We start from the raw sequence: 24,723 nt of genomic DNA, 5'->3' as shown, positions 1-24,723 counted from the left end.
TTACTATCTCCTCTGACTTTATATTCTACTGTTTTGTCTATGTAGTTCAATATCCGATTGGCTTTGTTGATTGCTGCATTGGTTGGACATGTTTAGTGTCAAGTCTACTAAGACTCCTAGATCTCTTCATTCCTAGTTACTTCAACGCCATTCATGGAGTACACATGTTGTCTACTTTTTCCTTCCTATGTGTGGCACTTTATACTTGTCTGCATTAAATTTCATCTGCGACTGTTCTGCTCATTCACATATCTTGTCCAACTCATTTTGTCATTTGTGACCTGCCTCTTCTGATTCCACTCCTCTTCTAGTTTGGTATCTTCTGCAAATTTGACCACTTTGTATTGAGTTTCATTTATGAAAATTGTAATTAGTCACGATCCCAGCATCGAGCCCTGAGCCACCCAACTCAGTAATTCTCCCCAGTCTGGCATAACTCCTTTAACAAGTACTCATTGGTCTAGAAATTGGGCCACGTAGCGTCTGTTTCTCATGGCCTCCGAAGTCCCCAAAATAGCAGGCAGGAAGTGCATGCACACTTCCGACCAGAACTGCGTCATAATAGGTAAGGACAAACAGGAGGTGTCCTTTGCCCACGCCTGAGGCAGATATTAGGCCCTTGGATTTGCAAACGACGGACCGAATGCCTGCTTGAGGTCCTCGCTGCAAAATTGGTTAGCCCTGAGGCAGCCAGCACCTTTGCAAGATGCAGTCGGGGAAACCAATCCTGCAGAATGCCTGCGACGAGAAAAGGTAAGTTACTTACCTTGATATGGATCTGGAAAGAGCAGGGGTGCACCTCCCAACCACACATGAAAACCCCACCCGATTGACGATGCTCCCGGCCCAGAGATCCCCGACCTCCGACCTGTAGGCTACCTGGCCCCAACCCCCAATCTCCTTCCTACTCTGGTCCCCCATCTCCCTCACTCCCCAGCCCTGACCGCCAGGTTCCATTCGCAACCCCTCAGATAATGAAGCAGTCCGTGCCCGCATGCAGCAAGACCTGGACAACATCCAGGCTTGGGCTCATAAGTGGCAAGTAACATTTGCGCCTGACAAGTGCCAGGCATTGACCATCTCCCACAAGAGAGAGTCTAACCACTTCCCCTTGACATTCAACGGCATTACCATCACTGAATTCCCCACCATCAACATCCTGGGAGTTACCATTGACCAGAAACTTAACTGGACCAGCCACATAAAAACTGTGGCTACAAGAGCAGGTCGGAGGCTGGGTATTCTGCGGCAAGTGACTCATCTCCTGACTCCTCAAAGCCTTTCCACCATCTACAAGGCACAAATCAGGAGTGTGATTGGAATACTGTCCATTTACCTGGATGAGTGCAGCTCCAACAACACTCAAGAAGCTCGACACCATCCAGGACAAAGCAGCTCGCTTGATTGGCACCCCATCCACCACCTTAAACATTCACTCGCTCCATCACTGGCGCACCGTGGCTGCAGTGTGTACTATCTACAAGATGCACTGCAGCCACGGTGCACTTCCCAAACCCATGACCTCTACCACATAGAAGGACATGGGTAGCAGGTGCATGGGAACACCACCACCTGCACGTTCCCCTCCAAGTCACACACCATCATGACTTGGAAATATATCGCCGTTCCTTCATCGTCGCTGGGTCAAAATCCTGGAACTCCCTACCTAACAGCACTGTGGGAGAACCTTCACCACACGGACTACAGCGGTTCAAGAAGGTAGCTCGCCACCACCTTCTCAAGGGCAATTAGGGATGGGCAATAAATGCTGGCCTTGCCAGCGACGCCTACATCCCATGAACGAATAATTTTTAAAAAGGCTCCCCGACCCCTGATCTCATCGCCCCCGCCTCCCCCCCCCCCCCTCCCGCGCCCCCCAGCCCTGAGATCACCAATACCGTGGGCTCCTGCTGGCTTACGCTACCCCCCCAGCCCACCGCCTGGCCACCAATTGCTCCCACCAAGGCCATCACTTACCTGTGGACCGCTGCGGCATTAAAAGCAGCCTGAACTTCCACCACTTAGCTGCATGGCCGCCTTCCATTGCGTTGTTAGTGTGGATATGAGGTCCAAGGCTCAATATATGGGGCTCCTTTGACCCTACCATTCATGGGCAGGGTAAGTATTCTGCGCAGGGAGTGCGGGGTGGGAATATGCTCCTAATTTCTAGGTCATTGTTTTTTACCCTTCAGCCAGTCTTTTTTTCCATTCCCAGAAGTTAACCTGTATCCCACTGCTTTGAGTTTAGTAAAATGATCTTTTGCGTGGAACTTTATCAAAAGTCTGTTGGAAGTTGAGCTTGTTTTCACAAAATGAAGAGTATGACAGTCAATGAAATATAGTGACATGAATTGCCAGCTCTGTGGAGTGATGTGAAAAACAATGCTTGTTTTGACAAAAAGCAAACTATGACTGACCTAACGGCCTGGATTCTTTTCTCGTTGACAGGTATGTGGAAGGGGTGTTCCTAGTGCTTATCAATGTGAAACCACTGCTAACCTGCCACAGTTTCTGCCCAGAACCCTCATTCGCCATGCACGGTGGTTTTGAGGCCAGAAAATTGCTCTTCATTGGCTTACCACCTCTGGGAGGGAGGGAGGGAAGTACAGTTCTGATGTAGCCTTTAAAAGGCTGCATCTAGTTACACCATGGCATTCCTTTTCAGCAAGATGCCAGAAGGTACAGGAGCCTTGGTGGTGTCAGGAGCTGTAAGGGCCCCTAGATTTCAATACAACTGTGAAGATCCAGCTGGCACAATTGAGGACCAGAAGGAACCGTCTGGGCACTGAAGCAAGAGGCCATATAAGAGAAGTATGCAGACTGTCTAGAGGGTGGTGACACAGTTAGTCATTGCAACCACCACCCCCGCCTACCCCTCCCCCCACCCAAGAACCAACACAAAATGCAGGAAGAAGTTCAATGACTTTGCAAGGGTAGCTTAAATAAGTCAAGGCTCTGCTGCCAATACACATCCTTTATCACTAATTCAGCTTCATTCACCTCCGTACCTATCATACTTTTTTTCTCTCTCAGCATCTGGGTATCAGGAAAATTTACCTCTGCAAAGGGCAACCTCTCCAAAAACTCAAGCACTTTCTTTACTCAAAACCACTCTCTCAACTCACTTTATCTGCCACAAGGACTTCTGCTAGTCTTCAAGGACATATCATTTAAAAGGACAAGGCATCTTTACCTCTCATCATCATGGTATGCATGATCTCATATGGGACAACTCTCCATGACCTGTAACATCATCTTCTCTCCTTGAAAGGAAAAAGTGGCATACAACCAGCCCCACCGAAGGAACATCATTACCGAAAACCCTGAGTTTGTAGAAAGAGGAGACATTAGACAATAGACAGATGTACAGGAGAGCCTGTAGGAGAGCTGGCACGAGAAGGTTGGTAAAGGCTGGGCAAGGTGCATCATATGTAGTTTCAGCTTCATGTGCTTTCTCAAAGTATTGCAGTGCCTTTACACTGACCTGATATTTCTTTAAGAGCAAATGTCACTGTGTGCACTGCTAAACAAGCTCTTCTTTGTTCCACGTCATGAGGGAGGGCTGCCTTGGAGGAAGAGGCCAGGCACTTCCAGATTCACAGCTGCTGCCATGTCCTCACCAATTCTGACATCTGTCCTGACATCTTAACTGCATAAGTACCAAGACAGAGACACTCCCTAATGAGAAATTAGTTTAACTGTCAGAAAGGTTGTCACTGGGTGAATCACTGAGTACTGGTAAGAATGAGGACCTGGGAGTGGAAGAGAGGGAGATTGCCCTTCCTTTATGGAGAAGGCAGAAACGACTGCCTTCGGCTGAGGAGCATATGAAACCTGATCTCAGAGGCCTCGTCTTTAAAAGAACAATAATTTGGGAGCATCGTTCCGATGTGGAAGGAGTGGAGACAATTTCTACAAATGTGGTTCAGATGTTTGATAAGTGGGAAGAATCCACTATCTGCATCTGCAACACATTGCAGGAAATTCCTCATGACCTGCCAATCATGCTGGAGACTGTGACTGCCCAGGATATTGCTGCAGCATCAAGACAACAGGAATAGCTTCTCAGACATTGGTGGCTTCAGGAATGGCAGCTAACAGTGTTGCAATAGATGCTTTAAACAAAACACTTGTAGAATCATAGAATCATGGAAAATTTACGGCACAGAAGGAGGCCATTCAGTCCATCGTGCCCGCGCCGGCCGAAAATGAGCCACCCAGCCTAATCCCACTTTCCAGCACTTGGTCCACAGCCTTGTAGGTCACAGCACTTCAAGTGCACATCCAGGTACTTTTTAAATGAGCTGAGGGTTTCTGCCTCTACCACCCTTTCAGGCCGTGAGTTCCAGACCCCCACCATCCTCTGGGTGAACATTTTTTTCCTCAGCTCCCCTCCAATCCTTCTACCAATCACTTTAAATCTACGCCCGCTGGTTACTGACCTCTCTACTGAGGGAAATAGGTCCTTCCTATCCACTCTATCTAGACCCCTCATAATTTTGTACACCTCAATAAATCACCCCTCAGCCTCATTTGTTCCAAAGAGTACAACCCCAGCCTATCCAATCTTTCCTCATAGCTAAAATTCTCCAGTCCTGGCAATATCCTCGTAAATCTCCTATGTACTCTCTTTAGTGCAATTACATCCTTCCTGTAATGTGGTGACCAGAACTGTACACAGTACTCAAGCCGTGGCCTAACCAGTGTTTTATACAGTTCTAGCATAACCTCCCTGCTCTTATATTCTATGTCTCGTCTAATAAAGGGAAGTATTCCATATGCCTTCTTAACCACCTTATCTACCTGTCCTGCTACCTTCAGGGATCTGTGGACATGCACTCCAAGGTCCCTCACTTCTTCTACACCTTTCAGTCTCCTCCCATTTATTGTGTACTCCCTTGCCTTGTTTGCCCTCCCCAAATGCATTACCTCACACTTCTCTGGATTGAACTCCATTTGCCACTTTTCTACCCACCTGACCAGTCCATTGATATCTTCCTGCAGTCTGCAGCTTTCCTCCTCATTTTCAACCACACGGCCAATTTTTGTATCATCTGTAAACTTCTTAATTATGCCCCCTACATTTAAGTCCAAATCATCAATATATATCACAAAAAGCAAGGGACCTAGTACTGAGCCCTGCAGAACCCCACTGGAAACAGCCTTCCAGTCACAAAAACACCCGTCGACCATTACCCATTGCTTCCTGCCAGTGAGCCAATTTTGGATCGAACTTGCCACTCTCCCTTGGAACCCATGGACTTGTACTTTTTTGACCAGTCTGCCATGTGGGACCTTATCAAAAACCTTGCTAAAACCCATGTAGACTACATCAAATGCACTACCCTCATTGACACTCCTTGTTACCTCCTCAAAAAATTCAATCAAGTTAGTCAGACACGACCTTCCCTTAACAAATCCATGCTGACTGTCCTTGATTACTCCGTGCCTTTCTAAGCGACGGTTTGTCCTATCCCTCAGAATTGATTCCGATAATTTACCCACCACCGAGGTTGGACTGACTGGCCTGTAATTACTCGGTCTATCCTTCACTCCCTTTTTAAACAATGGTACAATGTTAGCAGTCCTCCAATCCTCCGGCACCACGTCTGTATCCAGTGAAGATTGAGAAATGATGGTCAGAGCTTCCGCTATTTCCTCTCTTGCTTCTTTTAACAGCCTGGGATACATTTCATCCGGCTCTGGTGATTTATCCACTTTCAAAGATGCTAAACCCCTTAATATTTCCTCTCTCACTAAGTTTATCCCATCCAATATTTCAAACTCCTCCTCCTTAACTACAATGTCTGCATCGTCCCTCTCTTTTATGAAGACAGATTCAAAATATTAAGAACCATACCAACATCTTCCGCCTCCACACATAGGTTATCTTTTTGGTCTCTAATAGGCCCTGCTCTTTCCTTAGTTATCCTCTTGCTCTTAATGTATTTATAAAACACTTTTGGGGAGCACCTCAGAAAGTATGTTCGGCACCAGTGGGCTGCAAGGAGTGGGTGCAGATGTCACTGTCTCTCTGGAGAACGTCAGTGAGCCCATTTATTTAACACGCCTCAGTGCTTCCACATGAACTTCACATATGGGGCCAGCACACCTTGCTACTGCAAGTGCCAGGCTGCAGGCAGTTGCTTCCCCTGGGACAGCAGCTACCCTGAAACAAGAGTCACTTCAGGTTTCATATCCTGGGGAACCATCCCAGTCATCTGCTGCTCAACCATATCTCACTCAGGCAACACTTGTTAGGAGTAGTAGATAAGTAACTAGAGTGAGTAAATTATTTGGCATAAAATTAGTCATGGTGTTAAGAAGTAGTTGCAAAAGATAGTTTGATTTTGTTAGGACTTTCTAATGAATGTTTTTGTTTAAATTAAAGTCAGCTTGATCACATAGAGTTGTGAGTTCATTCCTGTGTATGATTTCAACTTTTGGGAATTGGATGATGGCAGGGGAAATGTAGACTTCTGTTTTATGAAAGACCTTGACAGAGTTCTTGGAAAGTGAGGGATTATGTAACGGCGTGGAGCAAGGGAGAACAAGCAGGTGATTTTATTTGGTGAATCAACATCTATTTCGTGAAATGTTTTGGTGAGCAATTGTGCTCTCCTTTCTCCAGCAGCATGCTGCTGGCTCTCCTGTTCCACCTCTTCTGCACCCTCCTCATGTTGTGAGGATGGTTGAATAAGATCTTCTTGGACTATAGACTCTGGTGAATGAACGCCTATGTTCAGGAAAGGGATACTTTCCATGATGTCTGACTCTTACCTAGCCTCTTGCATGTTGTAATTCTTCTCTTTTTCATACATTAAATTAAATGTATTCCCATTGAGAAACCTGTATCTAGAGTGAAAAGCTGTACTTTAAGCAGAGCTGAGTGAAAGTAACGCCAGAAGTCCTGGCTCAACTCCTAAACTACTAAAAGATCACTAAGCAGGCAATCTTTGGGAGCAGCACACAAAATAGCCACTGCAAAGATGCCTTGCAGCAGCACTTATCATTGCTGATACAGCGGCGGTATTATTTGGGGTAGGTTTGGGGGCAGAAATGGAGGGGAATAGGGTGGAGGGATTAGCTGGACCACCTTGACTACATTTAAATGCAGTGGAGCAGGCTTCTGGCAACCCCTAAAGGGAAGTGGCATTTTTTGTGAGGAGAATGCAGATGCATTTTTTTTGTGGCAGTTTTGAGGCAGTAGCCTTTAAATACACATTTTTACTGTGGTTAGTAGCCCAAATCTGGCCCAAAATGGGTGGTAATTCAGAGGACAATCCAGGCCAATAGGATCTGTGGACCATAGTAAGTTTTAATAAGAGACAGAGACAAAATAAATTTAGAACAGCAAGATAAATGTATAATGAAAAAAGTATAAGAAAAATAAATATTTTAATGTCAATAAGCAACTAAAGTTGAATCCTATTCAGATTAATCCTTAACTGTTTTTATTTTTGTCCATTTTCTATCTGTTATCCTTTGTAACGTCTACATTTGTACACTTGAGGGCAGTGTTGAAATTTTAGATCAATTTTAAGATCTTCATGATGAACATCTATGACTCGAGATAACTAGAATATCTGTTTTAATTATCCACTTTTGGGGATAATAAAGACCACATCACTGTCCTTTCTATTACTGTGCAGTAAACAAGGATAATGAGGCCAAAGATCCACGGTGGCAGCGATCCCGGCACTTTTTCCAGGATTGTGCCTGCTGGGTACCTCCATTGCTGACGCTGCTGAACTTTCTGGGGTCAGGCGGTTGCGTAATTAAAATTCCAATGGCGGGGTGGGGTTCATACCATTGAAGTGCAACCAGGATGCCCGCCTTACAAGGGTGGCCAGAAAGTCGGGCGAAGTTGGTCCCACTGGAATTGGGAGGTGGTGGTGGAAGGTGTGCATCAGGGCCCTCCCCCTAGAAAGAATATGAAGCTGTCCCCCAATGGCCCCATGTGTAAGGGGGCCGCTGTACAATTAAAAATAAGTACATGAGGGTTGAATTTATGCAGGGGTTCCCCAATCTCCCGCCATATTTTTGGCAGAAGATCGGCGGAAATTCTAGAGAAATGGCATAAGAACCTCTAGGGAAGTTCAGGCAATTATTTTTAGTGGTCCAAGTCTCTGTGCCGGTCTGGGCCTCCAGGTGGTCCACACTTCTGCCCTTGCTTGACTAAGTACTCCTGGTTTGACCAGAAGTACGTCTGCCAACCATATGTCAGTTCCCTCTTCTGCGCCCTGAAGCCTCAACACCTGACTTGGGGAGTTCCTATTGCCAGTCCCCCTTTCTACTACGCCGATGGCCATGTTTGGGGCAGATGAAGATTCCACACCCAACAGGCCATCAACAACTTTAGGTTGGGACATAGCATATCGAGGTCCTAGGCTGAATTTCACCAAAGTGGCTACAGATCTTCAGAACCAATCTGTTTAGTGCTTACGATGGGTTGGTTATTTTGTGTTAACCTTGTTTGGGGTGATGACCACAAACTTGTACATTCTGAAGTTAATTAAACATTGCTATAATGCATCACTATACAAGTATTCAAATGCCAATTAAACTAATTATTACGGGATGGTGATGACTGAAATAAGCCATCCAGCCAATTTGAGGAGAATGCGATTTTAAAGGGAATGCAGGAACAAAGAGACCTCAGGGTTTACGTACACAAATCTTTGAAGGTGGCAGGACAAGTTGAGAAGGCTGTTAACAAAGCATATGGTATCCTTGGCCTTACTAATAGAGGCATAGAGTACAAAAGCAAGGAAGTTATGCTAAACCTATATAAAACATTGGTTAGGCCTCAGCTGGAGTATTATGTTCAATTCTGGGCACCACACTTTAGGAAGGATGTCAAGGCCTTAGAGGATGCAGAAGAGATTTACTAGAATGGTACCGGGGATGAGGGACTTCAGTTATGTGGAGAGACTGGAGGAACTGGTGGTGTTCTCCTTAGAGCAGAGAAAGTTAAGGGGAGATTTGATGGAGGTGTTCAAAATCATGAATGGTTTTGATGGAGTAAATAAGGAGAAACTGTTTCCAGTGGCAGAAAGGTCGGTAACCGGAGGACACAGATTTAAGGTGATTGGCAAAAGAACCAGAGGCGACATGAGGAAACATTTTTTTACACAGCGAGTTCTGGAATGCACAGTCTGAAAGGGTGGCGGAAGCAGATTCAATAGTAACTTTCAAAAGGGAATTGAAGCTTAAAAATTCACAGGTCTATGGGGAAAGAGCAGGGGAGTGGGGCTAATTGGATAGCTGTTTCAACGAGCCGACACAGGCACGATGGGCTGAATGGCCTCCTCCTCTGCTGTCCCATACTATGACTATGATAGTTATGCACAGATCTAAAATCATTCTTGGTCGTTGCAAATATGTTACCAGCAACTGTGAGGATTATTGTTACCATGAGATCAATAGCATTAACTCCCTGTATGAGATGACTGTCCATACATTTTACAATCAATCATGTACTGCTGCATAGACAAAAAGAAATCTGGGGAAAAAAGGCAGAATAAAGCTGGTACTATACACAGATCCATCAGCATCTGGAATGAAAAAATAGATGTTAATTTTTCAAGTGGAGACTCTTCATCAGCACACAAAATGTGAGTACTGGCAAAATGTCACAACCTAAAATATTATCCTATCTTTTCCCTTGTACCAAACTACAAGCTATCCCTCACTCAGTTAAATTAACAATGTGAGTAGACACGTGCCATCACCAAGTTGGCTAAAGCACCACACATAGGTTCCTCCAGGCCAGCACCTATTCCAGTCACACTAAAATGCAGAGCAGACTAAAGTCCTTCAAAGCTGGGTTCCAGGATGGCACGATAGACATTTATCTCTTGAATCCTCAAGTGCAGCACACTTTTTACGTTGACAGAGTTCATACCACACGTGCTTTATTGCATAGTCAACCTTAAAGGGCTGTTCCCACATTTTGTTCAGAGGCCTTCCTGAAAAAGAGGGGGAAGTGGCAATGTGTCGTGTCATTTGGATGCTAAAGAGTACACTTGCATTTATTTCTTTCCCTGGACATATTCCATTTTCATACACTAACATGTGCTCTTGTTGGGGTGGAGACTTTGCAGATTGTGTTTGGATGTTCTGGTGCTCTTGCTCTGGTGCTAGTACTGGTTGTGATGGTACTCATGTTTTATCAGGATACATCAGTTCTTCTTAGAATTGTTGTGATGTCGGTTGATCTGCAGAAAGAAAAAGTGAAATACTTCGGAATTATATATGAAAATCCCACTTGTATATCTGTAAAGTATTTATAAATATGCTGTCAGTTAATTAAGATTCATATTTATACTGGCATCATTATGAATGCTAAGGAGTATGCAAACTAGTGGTAAACATTGTCGCCAGTAATGTTTGCGGGGTTCTTCTCATACCCCACTGTAACTTTGACAGAAATTCCAGAGAAAGGGCCATTTATTCTGTTTCTCTGGAGTTTGCGCCGATCTTCCACCAACCTTACGGCAGGAGATTGGGAAGCATCGCAGAAATTCTACCCCTGCGTTTACATGTTGTGTCTTAAATGATATGCCTCATTGTAAATTGATATAATTGATATTGAATCACTTAACCAGAATCAATGTTACCAATGTTGCCATCAATAATTTTGTAGCCATCAATTCACCATGCATATTCTGAGAAAAACAATTTCTTTTTATTCGTTCATGGGATGTGGGTGTCGCTGACAAGGCCAGCATTTATTGCCCATCCCTAAATGCCCTTGAGAAGGTGGTGGTGAACCGCCTTCTTGAACCGCTGTGAAGGTTCTCCCACAGTGCTGTTAGGTAGGGAGTTCCAAGATCGACCCAGTGACGATGAAGGAAAGGCGATATATTTCCAAGTCAGGATGGTGTGTGACTTGGAGGGGAACGTGCAGGTGGTAATAATTTTCCAAAATTCTCTGGACTCGGCAAAGGTCCCGGCAGATTGGAAAACTGCTAATGTAACACCCTTATTTAAAAAGGGTAGTAGGCAGAAGGCTGGAAATTATAGACCAGTTAGCCTAACATCTGTGGTGGGTAAAATTTTGGAGTCTATTATTAAGGAGACAGTAGCGGAACATTTGGATAAACATAATTTAATAGGACAAAGTCAGCATGGCTTTACGAAGGGGAAGTCATGTCTGACAAATTTGCTTGAGTTCTTTGAGGACATAACGTACAGGGTGGATAAAGGGGAACCAGTGGACGTAGTGTATTTAGACTTCCAGAAGGCATTCGACAAGGTGCCACATAAAAGATTATTGCTCAAGATAAAGAATCACTGGATTGGGGGTAATATTCTGGCATGGGTGGAGGATTGGTTATCTAACAGGAAGCAGAGAGTTGGGATAAATGGTTCATTCTCGGACTGGCAACCAGTAGCCAGTGGTGTTCCTCGGGTCGGTGCTGGGTCCCCAACTCTTTACAATCTATATTAACAATTGGGAGGAGGGGACCGAGTGTAACGTATCAAAGTTTGCAGATGATACAAAGATGGGAGGGAAAGTGGAGAGTGAGGAGGACATAAAAAACCTACAGGGGGATATAGACAGGCTGGGTGAGTGGGCGGAGATTTGGCAGATGCAATACAATATTGGAAAATGTGAGGTTATGCACTTTGGCAGGAAAAATCAGAGAGCAAGTTATTATCTTAATGGCGAGAAACTGGAAAGTACTGCAGTACAAAGGGATCTGGGGGTCCTAGTGCAAGAAAATCAAAAAGTTAGTATGCAGGTGCAGCAGGTGATCAAGAAGGCCAACGGAATGTTGGCTTTTATTGCTAGGGGGATAGAATATAAAAACAGGGAGGTATTGCTGCAGTTATATAAGGTATTGGTGAGACCGCACCTGGAATACTGCATACAGTTTTGGTGTCCATACTTAAGAAAAGACATACTTGCTCTCGAGGCAGTACAAAGAAGGTTCACTCGGTTAATCCCGGGGATGAGGGGGTGGACATATGAGGAGAGGTTGAGTAGATTGGGACTCTACTCATTGGAGTTCAGAAGAATGAGAGGCGATCTTATTGAAACATATAAGATTGTGAAGGGGCTTGATCGGGTGGATGCGGTAAGGATGTTCCCAAGGATGGGTGAAACTAGAACTAGGGGGCATAATCTTAGAATAAGGGGCTGCTCTTTCAAAACTGAGATGAGGAGAAACTTCTTCACTCAGAGGGTAGTAGGTCTGTGGAATTTGCTGCCCCAGGAAGCTGTGGAAGCTACATCATTAAATAAATTTAAAACAGAAATAGACAGTTTCCTAGAAGTGAAGGGAATTAGGGGTTACGGGGAGCGGGCAGGAAATTGGACATGAATTTAGATCAGCCATGATCTTATTGAATGGCGGAGCAGGCTCGAGGGGTCGATTGGCCTACTCCTGCTCCTATTTCTTATGTTCTTATGGTGTTGTTCCCATGTGCCTGCTGCCCTTGTCCTTCTAGGTAGTGGAGGTCATGGGTTTGGGAAGTGCTGTCGAAGAAGCCTTGGCGAGATGCTGCAGTGCATCCTGTGGATGGTACACACTGCAGCCACGGTGCGCTGGTGATGAAGGGAGTGAATGTTTAAGATGGTGTATGGGGTGCCAATCAAGCGGGCTGCGTTGTTCTGGATGGTGTCGATCTTCTTGAGTGTTGTTGGAGCTGTTCTCATCCAGGCAAGTGGAGAGTATTCCGTCACGCTCCTGACTTAGAATAGAATCATAGAATGGTTACAGCACAGAAGGAGGCCATTCGGCCCATCGAGCCCATGCCGGCTCTTTGTAAGAGCAATCCAGTTAGTCCCATTTCCCCATAACCCTGCAAATTTTTTCCCTTCAAGTATTTATCTAATACCTTTTTGAAAGCCATGATTGAATCTGCTTCCACCATCCTTTTAGGCAGCACATTCCAGATCATAATTATTCGTTGCGTAAAAAAGTTTGTCCTCATGTCGCCTTTGGTTCTTTTGCCTTAACTCTGAGTCCTCTGGTTCTCGATTTCACCAATGGGAACAGTTTCTCTTTATTTACTTTATCTAAACCCGTCATGATTTTGGACACTTCTATCAAGTCTCCTCTTAACCTTCTCTGCTCTAAGAACAACTCCAGCTTCTCCAGTCTCTCCACATAACTGAAGTCCCTCATCCCTGGAACCATTCTAGTAAATCTTTCCTGCACCCTCTCTAAGGCCTTCACATCCTTCCTAAAGTGCAGTGCCCAGAATTGGACACAATACTCCAATTGTGGCCGAACCAGTGTTTTGTAAAGGTTCAACATAACCTCCTTGCTTTTGTACTCTCTGCCTCTATTTATAAAGCTCCCGTATGCTTTTTTAACTGCTTTCTCAACCTGTCCTGCCACCTTCAAAGATTTGTGCACATATACCCCCAGGTCTCTCTGTTCCTGCACACCCTATAGAATTATACCATTTAATTTATATTGCCTCTCCTCGTTCTTCCTGCCAAAATGCATTACTTCCTACTGGCTAAGTAACAGGAAACACAGCAGTGGTGAATTGCTGTTCATCGGACATGTGCCTTGTAGATGGTGGAAAGGCTTTGTGGTGTCAGGAGGTGAGTCATTCGCCACAGAATACCCAGCCTCTGACCTCCTCTTGTAGCCACAGTATTTATGTGGCTGGTCCAGTTAAGTTTCTGGTCAATGGTGACCCCCAGGATGTTGATGGTGGGGGATTCGGCGATGGTAATGCCATTTAATGTCAAGGGGAGGTGGTTAGACTCTCTCTTGTTGGAGATGGTCATTGTCTGGCACGAATGTTACTTGCCACTTATCCTGGGTGTTGTCCAGGTCTTGCTGCATGCGGGCACGGATGCTTCATAATCTGAGGGGTTGCGAATGGAACAGGACACTGTACAATCATCAGTGAACATCCCCACTTCTGACCCTATGATGGAGGGAAGGTCATTGATGAAGCAGCTGAAGATGGTTGGGCCTAGGACACTGCCCTGAGGAACTCCTGCAGCGATGTTCTGCGGCTGAGATGATTGTCCTCCAACAACCACTACCATCTTCCTTTGTGCTAGGTATGACTCCAGCCATTAGATTTTAATCTCTTCTCTTCCTTGCAAGTAGGGAGAAGGTCTCAGAATAGGTGGTCCTCCTACATAAAAGTTGCAATTGAATGCAGTCATCTCCTTGGCATCTTCATGACTTGGAATCCTTTTCTAACAATCTGCTAGTTCTTATGTGATATCTTCAAGCCATTAGCCACCTTATCCCAGACTCTGCAGTTTGGTGAATTTATTGCGGTTCTAAAGATGAAAGATTAACTTCTGAATATCTTTTTCAAGATAGGTTTGACTACTTGGTTCTCTTAGTTAAATAAATCATAATTGGGACTGTTCATATGATGCTCATTGGGTACAAGTGACCTGGGCATTGCAGACTGCATTGTGCAGGATAAGACAGTTGGGAACCGATTGTGGTGCCAAGAACCAACATACATTTGCTATGGTCATTAAGGCCTCGTAAAAAGCTCAATGAGCTCCTTGCTTTGTAACATAGTCTCCGTGCTTGAGCAGCGCTGTTGGAATGCAGCACCGGTATAAAACAGGTGCTGCAAGGCTGGCTTGCTCGGCCATATTGGCTCCTGCAGCCGTAACTTTGCTGAAAATTTGGTGGAAACCCCCTTTACATATATAAATAGAATTTCTGATGGACCCCCGCTGAAGTTACAGCAGTGCAGCATGAGAAACCCTGAGAAAATTGAGTTACATTGAATTACATCGAAACAACAGCACAGAAACAGGCCGTTCGGCCCAACTGGTCTATGCTCCATTTATGCTCCACATGAGCCTCCTCCCTCCCTACTTCATCTAAACCTATCAGGATACCCTTCTATTCCTTTCTCCCTCATGTGCTTATTTAGCTTCCCCTCAAATGCATCTCTGCTATTTGCCTCAAACTACTCCTTCTGGTAGCATGTTCTACATTTTTACCACTCTTTGGGTAAAGAAGTTTCTCCTGAATTCCCTGTTGGATTTATTAGCGACTATTTTATATTTATGACCTCTAGTTTTGGACCTCCGAGTCACAGATGAGATAGTATTCATACTATTTGCTGCCTCCATCCAGGCTGTTCTCATCTACTCTTTCAGAAGGGATGCATCGCCACTCCAAAGAGGGCCACCCTTCTCTCCAATACCTCCTGCAGCAGGACCCTCCTAAGTTGCATCCTGAAAAGGTGCCGTTCACCATCCTGAACTTGGTACAGGCTTTACTACCTCTCAGTAGAACTTTTGTTGAACCACATTTAGAATACTGTGCGCAGTTCTGGTCTCGATATTACAAAAAGGATATAGAGGCACTGGCAAAGGTGCAAAAAAGATTTACAAGAATGATACCAGAACTGAGAGGTTATAACTTTCACGAATTACTGAACAGGCTGGGGCTCTTTTCTCTAGAAAAGAGAAGGCTGAGGGGTGACTTAATAGAGGTCTTTAAAATTATGAAGGAGTATGATAAGGTAGTCACAGAGAAGATGGGGGTGATTCTTAACCCCAAGAACGGGTAGATTGGGGTCGGGTGGGAGTTGAAAATTTTGGGGTTTTTGGGTCGCGACCGCAACCAGGTTTTATTTCGGGGTTTAACGTCGGCATATAAAAGTACAAGCTTCCCACTGGGAATGCAAAGTCCGAAAATTTTGCGGTTGCGACCCAAAAAAACAACTATTTTCAACTCCCACCCGCCCCCAACCCACCCGTTCTTGGGGTTTAAAATCACCTCCAAAACTAGGGGTCATAAATATAAGATAGTCACTGATAAATCCAATAAGGAGTTCAGGAGAAACTTCTTTACCCAGAGAGTAGTTAGAATGTGGAACTCGCTACCGTATGAAGTAGTTGAAGTGAACAGCATAGATGCATTTAACGGGAAGCTAGAGAAGTATATGAGGGAGAAAGGATAGAAGGATATGCTGATAGGGTTAGATAAAGTAGGGTGGGAGGAGTCTCGTGTGGACCATAAACACAGACCAGTTGGGCCGAATGACCTGTTTCTGTGCTATAAATTCTGTAGCAGTACTAAAGCTTCAAGGTGACCAGTATGCCTTTGAGAAGCTGGCCCCAGATATTGCACTCCTTTGCTTCATATACTGTGCACCGGGAGCCCTGCATTTTTTTTGCAGAGGATCTAACCTTGCATTGTACTGCAAGATCAGCTCATAGCACGATAAGTACACGCAATACTCAAAGTGCAGAATGCCCTCTGGCAAAGCACCAGAAATGCATGATCAAACCCATTGTGCAGTGGCAACTCTAAGTATACAGTTTGCCTACTGTGAGAATGTTTTTCCATAACATTTTGTGCAAGATAATAACATGCAGAGGAAAAATATTTTCGTTTTGCCAACCAGCACGTTTGCAAGATGTACAATGCAAATCAGTAACATTGTTATTATGTATGTGAGCAGACCAACTGCACCCATTCGGAATAAAAATTAGTCCTGTACACTCTATAGAAAGAATGCACGGTAACATTTTGTACGAGAGAGTCTGCTTGAGGTCAAGAAATCTTTCACGTAACAATAATATGTTGTGATCACTTAACAAAGTTTGTAATTATCAAACAATAAACATTGGAACAATTGAATAACATTTTAATGTGACTGCTTGAGGTTGTGTAAACCCATGCAAGCCAGTAGAAAGTGCAAAATTGGTTAAACCTATTAAAGGATTATAAGTAACAAACTATTGAAACCTTTCAAGGTTCAGTGAAAAGTACCAATGGCCTTGACTTAGACTGAAGTTTGTTCTTTCAGCAATCCTGCTTCATAACGAGATCGTACTTACCCTGCAAAACTGATTTAAAATGGCTTTTTTTTTCAAACAGGTGCTCCTGGGAATAAGAGAGTTATCATTTTTGTGGATGATCTAAACATGCCCAAATTGGATCGCTATGGATCTCAGCCACCTATTGAGCTTCTTCGACAATACCAGGACTTTGGTGGATTCTATGATAGAGACAAACTCTTTTGGAAGGAAATACAGGTGATGCACAAAAAAACTTTAACTTTGACACGGGTACAATAAATCTCACAGCCCAATTTTACTTATATAACCTTTCACTGGTATAAACTTGTACTTTTATTGCTGCTTTGACGTCTTCAGTTTCTACTTTTGTGGCATTAGCATTTTTTTCTTCTTCAGCAGTGAATTTTATGAATGAATGAAACCAAACCTTTCCTGAAGAAATTTACTTTAAAACCATTATCACTAACAAATAAAAAAATAAACTGTGAACAATGTTCCCTAATTGTACATATTTCATATTATATTGGGCACCAGATTAAGACAGTTTCTATCTCTTTAATAGCCCATTGGAAATTAAATGCAACAAGGCAAACAGGAGTTGGGTGGGAAAGAATTAGACCTGCAATTTGCAATGTAACAGACTTTCATAACACACACCCCTGTCCCCCCCGCCCCGACTGTGTCATGGAAGTGTAGTGGAGTGAATGCATGTGAGTGAGTGAATAAAGGGAGAAAGAAGAACAGCAAAAAGGATGATACTAGCTTTCAACTTTGGGAAGACCTGTGGTATGTGAAGAGGACATACTTAATTTGTACAATATAAATAATATTTTGTTTTCAGCGACTTCTACATGTGTAAGTAGATGAATGCAGAACCTTGCTGCCATTTTGTCCTACTCACAAGTGGTTTAGCTAATCTAGCATACATTTTTGTACCATACTAACAAACCCCTAAACGCTATTATTTTATAAAAATGGTGTGTGGTTGCAACATTCCATTGGATCAGCACCTGTTAGTACTGTCAATATATTTAACATTACGTGTCAGGCTTACTGTGTTCATCAGAATTCAATTTATATTCTATTTAAAATTGAAAGACCAATATTAAACCAAACGTGAAAAAATCAGAAGAAGAACAGTTCTTTGCAACCAAAAAATAGTAATTGGGCCACCATTAAAAACCATTGCCAGCTCATTGCCAAAACACATGATTAAGGAAACAAGTGCGTCCCCCACCTGAGAACAACAAATAGAAGAAAAGTGCTGGAACAAGTGACCACATCATAACTAAAAATAGCTTTATAATGCAGGTTATAAATAAGCGGAACCGTAGCAAATAACCCACTGAAGAGGAATGTGACACTCAGGCAAACGTGGTGAAGAAAGGAGAAGCACTGAGATTGAATAGAAGTATGCCAAGGCCCCCCCATCCCCACTGAGGCAGTCCTATTCCAATTACATATAACCCTAAATGAAGCATATTTCCAATGTGAATCAGAATAAGCACCCATCTGCTGAACCATGCACCCTCCAAACAGATTTTCATAACACACACACCCCCGTCCCCCCCACCCCGACTGTGTGTCATGGAAGTGCAGTGGAGTGAATGCATGTGAGTGAATGAATAAAGGGAGAAAGAAGAACAGGAAAAAGGATGATACTAGCTTTCAACTTTGGGAGACCTGTGGTATGGATCTTGCCCACTTCCTCCAGGCTCTCCAGCCCCAGGATTGACTGCAGTGGTTTCTTCAAAGGAAGTTAAGGGCTTAAAGTTGAGTTGCTCTCCTTCCGTGCAGGATGACTTCCTTCTGTTATGCACTGCATTGCCTTCAAAGCAGAGAAGTAGAATTAAGATGTTAGAAGCTTGAAGAGCACAGAGGGACACCCAGTCACCCATCCTGAATTAGTGCATGTAAGTAAGTAAATCAAACAATTATCATGCAGCTAGGTTTTGTTGGAACCTTACTTAATGGCCTCACCTATACAGATGTTAGTGCGACAATAGTTCCAGTTTTAAGTTGCAGTTAGGTAGTTTACCCTGCTGCAGTTTAGGCATGCATGTGAAGCAATGGAAGAGCTTTAAGGTTGGAACTGAATGCTTTACATGTGGCCTCAATGAAGGTGTCATAGGTTGATAGGAAAATCTTTGTGACATGTATGCTTTGAATAGAGAAATCATCTTGGCAAATTTTCTAATGCTTTTTAAAAATTTATTGATTCTCGAGATATGGGTGTTGCTGGCAAGGCCAGTATTTATTGTCCGTCCCTAGTTGCCCTTGTGAAGGTGTTGGTGGTCCTTCTTGAACCTCTGCAGTCCATGTGGTGAATGCTGTCAGGTAGGGAGTTCCAGGATTTTGACCCAGCGACGATGAAGGCGATATATGTCCAAGTCATGATGGTGTGTGACTTGGAGGAGAACTTTGAGTCGATTGTGTTCCTGTACACCTGATGCCCTTATCCTTCCAGGTGGTGGAGGTCTCGGGTATTGGAGATCCTGCAAAAAAAATCCTTGGCAACTTGCTGCAGTGCATCCTATTGATAGTACACAGTGCTACTATGGTACGCCGGTGGTGGAGGAAGTGGATATTTAAGCTGATGGATAGGGTGCCAATCAAGTGGACTGCTTTGTCCTGGACAGTGTCAAGCTTCTTGAGCATTGTTGCAGCTGCCCAATCCTGGCAAATGGAGAGTACTCCATCTCACCCTGACTTGTGCCTTGTAGATAGTGGAGCGACTTTGAGGAGTTAGGAGGTGAGCCACTCATCACAGAATACCCAGCCTCTAACCTTGTATAATGGGGCAGGCATTTATGCAGCTGGTTCAGTTAAATTTCTGGTGAATGTTGACCCTCAGGACGGTGGGGGATTTAGCGATGGTTGTGCTATTGAATGTCAAGGGGAGGTGTTTAGGGTCTCTTTTGTTGGAGATGGTCATTGCCTGGCACTTGTGTGGCATAAATGTTACTTGCCACTCATCAGTCCAAGCCTGGATGTTGTCCCGGTCTTGCTGTATGCGGGCATGGACTGCTTCATTATCTGAGTTGAACATTGCAATCATCAGCAAACAACCTCTCTTCTAACCTTATGATGGAGTGAAGGTCATTGATGAAGCAGCTGAACATAGTTGGGCCTAGGACACTGCTCTGTGGAACTCCTGCAGTGATGTCCTGGGGCTGAACTGATTGGCCTCCATCTCCAACAAGAGAGAGTCTAACCACCTCTCCTTGATATTCAACGGTATTACCATTGCAGAATCCCCCACCATCAACATCCTGGGGCTCACCATTGACCAGAAACTTAACTGAATCAGCTACATAAATACTGTGGCTACAAGAGCAGGTCAGAGGCTGGGTATTCTGCGGCGAGTGACTCACCTGACTCACTAAAGCCTTTCCACCATCTACAAGGCCACAAGTCAGGAGTGTGATGGAATACTCTCCACTTGCCTGGATGAGTGCAGTTCCAACAACACTCAAGAAGCTCAACACCATCCAGAACAAAGCAGCCTGCTTGATTGGCACCCTATCCACCACCCTAAACATTCACTCCCTTCACCACCGGCGCACTGTGGCTGCAGTGTGTACCATCCACAGGATGCACTGCAGCAACTCGCCAAGGCTTTTTTGAAAGCACCTCCCAAACCCGCGACCTCTACCACCTAGAAGGACAAGAGCAGCAGGTACATGGGAACAACACCACCTGCACATTCCCCTCCAAGTCACACACAATCCTGACTTGGAAATATATCGCTGTTCCTTCATTGTCACTGGGTCAAAATCCTGGAACTCCCTACCTAACAGTATTGTGGGAGAACCTTCACCACATGGACTGCAGCGGTTCAAGAAGGTGGCTCACCACCACCTTCTCAAGGGCAATTAGGGATGGACAATAAATGCTGGCATTGCCAGTGCCGCCCACATGCCATGAACGAATAAAAAAGAACACCCACAACCATCTTTCTTTGTGCTAGATATGACTCCAGCCACTGGAGAGTTTTCCCTCTGATCCCCATTGATTTCAGTTTGACTAGGGCTCCTTGGTCGAATGCTGCCTTGATGTCAAGGGCAGTCACTCTCACCTCACCTCTGGAATTCAGCTCTTTTGTCCATGTTTGGACCATGGCTGTAATGAGGTCTGGAGCCAAATGGCCCTGCTTGAAGTCAAACTGAGCATCGGTAATCAGGTTATTGGTGAGTAAGTGCCACTTGATAGCACTGTTGAAGACTCCTTCCATCACTATGCTGATGATTAAGAGTAGGCTGATGGGACAGTCTTTGGCTGCGTTGGATTTGTCCTTTTTGTGGACAAGACATATCTGGGCAATTTTCCATATTGTTGGTTAGATGCTAATGTTGTAGTTATACTGGAACAGCTTGGCAAGAAGCGTGGCTAGTTCTGGAGCATGTGTCTTCAGCATTACAACCAGGATGTTGTTGGGACCTATAGAAGCCTTTGCTGTGTTCAATGCACTCAGCCATTTCTTGATTTTACGTGGAGTAAATCAAATTGGCTGAAGACTGGCATTTGTGATGGTGGGGACCTCAGGAGGAGGCCGAGAAGGATCATCCATTCGGCACTTCTGGGTGAAGATGTTTGTGAATGCTTCATCCTTGTCTTTTGCACTCGTGGTGGGTTCCGCCATCATTAAGGACGGGGATGTTCATGGAACCTCCTCCTCCTGTTCGTTACTTAATGGTGCACCACCATTCTCTCCTTCTCCATCCCTCTTTCCTCTCTTTCCCTCCCCTCCTTCTCTCTTTCCCTCCCCTCCTCTCTCCACTCCCTCCCTCCCATCTGCCTCCTCTTCCTTTTTCTGTCTTTGTCCAATTATCTCAATGCCCTCTAACCCTGCTTGGCCCATAAAGTGTCCTTGGTCTTGACTCCCCATGTGCAATGACACAGGAGATCGACTAGTAAAAGAGGAAAAAATAAAGAGAAAGAACATGCATTAATATAGTGCCTCAGGACATCTCAAAGTGCTTCACAGCCAATTAATTACTTTAAAAGTGTCATCACTGTTGGAAAATGCGCCAATAAATTTTTACAAAGCACAGACCCACAGCAGGAATATGATAATGACTATTTAATATGTTTTTGGTGGTGTTGGTTAGTCATTGAATGTTGGCTAGGATACTGGGAAAACTTCCCTGTTCTTTTTCAAATAGTGCAAAGAGGGGGCATTGGTTTAACATCTCATCTGAAAGACAGCACTTCCTTCAATCCGACATACCCTCAATAGTGCACTGAAGTGTCAGCCTACATATGGGCTCAAGTTCTGGCATGGTTCACAACCTTCTGACTCAGAGACAGGAGTGCTACCGCAGCCCCAAACTGACACATGGGCCCTGATATTAACAGGGAGGGTTCGGGAGAGCGCAGAAACGGGGGGAAAACCCAGCAAGGCCGGGGATGTGGAAGGTCTGCTGATCTTCCCGGCAGGGCCTCATTTAAATAAAAGAATGCAGACTCCCACCTGGCAGCCGGCCAAATTGACAGCCTGGCCGGTGGGCGGGATCAGGACTTTGCAGATGGCCTGACGGGGTGCTCAGCAGCACGGCTAGAGTCAGCACAGAAGAAGTTCCTACGTCTTGGGGCGATAACACGTGTTGCCTCTCAGCCCCTGGAATTCCCATGGGTCCCCAGCAGTTAGTGGAGGCTCTGATCGTGATCGAGATAAAGGGGGAATATTTCCGCGATCAAGGAGAGAGGGGAGGCACTGGCCACGATCGGGGTGAGGGGGGGAGGCACTGGCCACGGTTTGGAGGGGTGGGTGGGGGGGGTCTGGCTGCAATTGGGGGGAGGGGTGAGCCCAGCGCAAGAGAGGCCCAAGGCTTCCTTGTGAGACACGGAGCAGCACTCCTGCCCCTTCTGGCCCACAAGGAAACCTGAAAAATAAATTAAAAACTTACCTTCTGGGCCTTTTCTGGCCCAGGATCTGGCTCCTGGCAGATTTTGCCTGACAGGGGAACTGACACTGACACTGGACATTGCCCCCCACCCCACTTGGGCCTCAGCTTGGAATTGAAGATCGGGACCTCATGACAGCATTGGACCCGACCTGCATATTTAAAACAGGTCTCCGTTTCCTTCCTGCGGGGTCCTGCTCACCTGCTCAAAAGATGGGAACACGATGAGAAGGAAGCGGGATCGATGGGGGAAAATAACTTCTGTTATTTTGTAACAAAGTTGGAGCTTGTAACAAAGGTAATGCAGCAATCATGGGGGACTTTAATTTTCATATAGACTGGGCAAATCCAATTGGCCAAGGTAGCTTGGAGGACGAGTTCATGGAATGCGTTCGAAATGGTTTCCTAGAGCAATATGTTGTGGAGCCAACCAGGGAACAGGCTATTTTAGATCTTGTATTGTGTAATGAGACAGGGTTAATTAGTAATCTCACAGTAAAGGATCCTCTGGGAAAGAGTGATCATAATATGATAGAATTTCACATTGAGTTTGTGAGTGACGTACTTAAGTCCGAAACTAGAGTCTTAAACTTAAATAAAGCCAATTACATAGGTATGAGGGGCGAGTTGGCTAAGGTCGATTGGAAAATTAAATTAAAGGGTATGACGGTTGAAAAACAGTAGCAAACATTTAAAGAAATATTTCAATATTCTCAACAAACATACATTCCATTGAAAAATAAAAACTCCACTGGAAAAGTGGTCCACCCATGGCTAACTAAAGAAGTTAAGGATAGTATTAGATTAAAAGAAGTGGCCTATAATGTTGCCAAGAAGAGTAGTAAGCCTGAGGATTGGGAGAGTTTTAGAAACCAGTAAAGGATGACCAAAAAATTGATAAAAGGGAGAAAATAGAATATGAAAGTAAACTAGCAAGAAATATAAAAACGGATTGCAAGAGCTTCTACAAGTACGTAAAAAGAAAGAGAGTAGCAAAAGTAAACATTGGTCCCTTAGAGGCTGAGACGGATAAATTATAATGGAGAATAAGGAAATGGAAGAGACGTTAAACAAATATTTTGTATCTATCTTCACAGTAGAAGACACGAAAAGCACACCAGAAATAGTGGGGAATCAAGGGGCTAATGAGAGTGAGGAACTTAAAGCAATTATTATCAGTAGAGCAAAAAGTACTGGAGAAACTAATGGGACTAAAAGCCGATAAATCCCCTGGACCTGATGGCCTACATCCTAGGGTTCTAAAAGAGGTGGCTGCAGAGATAGTGGTTGTATTGGTTGAGATCTTCCAAAATTCCCTAGATTCTAGAACGGTCCCAGCGGATTGAAAGGTAGCAAATGTAATCCCATTATTCAAGAAAGGAGGGAGAGAGAAAACAAGGAACTACCGGCCAGTTAGCCTGACGTCAGTCGTCGGGAAAATTCTGGAATCCATTATTAAGGGAGTGGTAACAGGGCAGTTAGAACATCATAATATGATTAGGCAGAGTTATCATGGTTTTATGAAAGGGAGATCATGTTTGACAAGTTTATTAGAGTTTTTTGAGGATGTAACTAGCAGGGTAGATAAAGGGTGGATGTTGTATATTTGGATTTTTAAAAGACATTCGATAAGGTGCCCCATAAAAGGTTGTTACGCAAGATAAGGGCTCATGAGGTTGGGGATGAAATATTAGTATGGGTAGAGGATTGGTTAAAGGACAGAAAACAGACAGTAGGGATAAACGGGTCATTTTCAGGTAACTAGTGGAGTGCCGCAAGGATCAGTGCTTGGGCCTCAGCTATTTACAATTTATATGAATGACTTAGATGAAGGGACCAAGTGTAACGTATCCAAGTTTGCTGATGATGCAAAGCTAGGTGCGCGGAGGTAACCCGCCCAACAAAAATGTCCGTTTCGCACGCGATCGTTAGTCAATTGGAGCGGGGTTTGCCATCCGAAAGCTGTGCAGTGGGCAGACTGCGTACCCGCATCACAGGCTGTCAGCTGGAGGAGCTCTATTTAAAGGGGCAGTCCTCCAATGGCTTTTTTTT

At 44.5% G+C, this 24,723-nt stretch overlaps 1 protein-coding gene across 1 annotated transcript in view; it reads left to right on the top strand.

The window, feature by feature from the left end:
* Positions 1 to 24,723, top strand: part of dnah6 (dynein, axonemal, heavy chain 6) — a 475,651-nt gene that overhangs the window by 199,685 nt on the left and 251,243 nt on the right. Inside the window, exon 40 of the mRNA XM_067983622.1 lies at positions 16,845 to 17,002. Coding sequence (XP_067839723.1) covers positions 16,845 to 17,002 — 158 coding nt within the window. The remainder of the gene's footprint in view (positions 1 to 16,844; positions 17,003 to 24,723) is intronic.

The sequence above is a fragment of the Heptranchias perlo genome, chromosome 4, assembly GCF_035084215.1.
Source record: "Heptranchias perlo isolate sHepPer1 chromosome 4, sHepPer1.hap1, whole genome shotgun sequence".
Lineage (NCBI taxonomy): Eukaryota > Metazoa > Chordata > Chondrichthyes > Hexanchiformes > Hexanchidae > Heptranchias > Heptranchias perlo.
The sequence above is the reverse complement of the archived record's forward strand: the minus strand, read 5'-3'. Positions and strand labels throughout refer to the sequence as shown.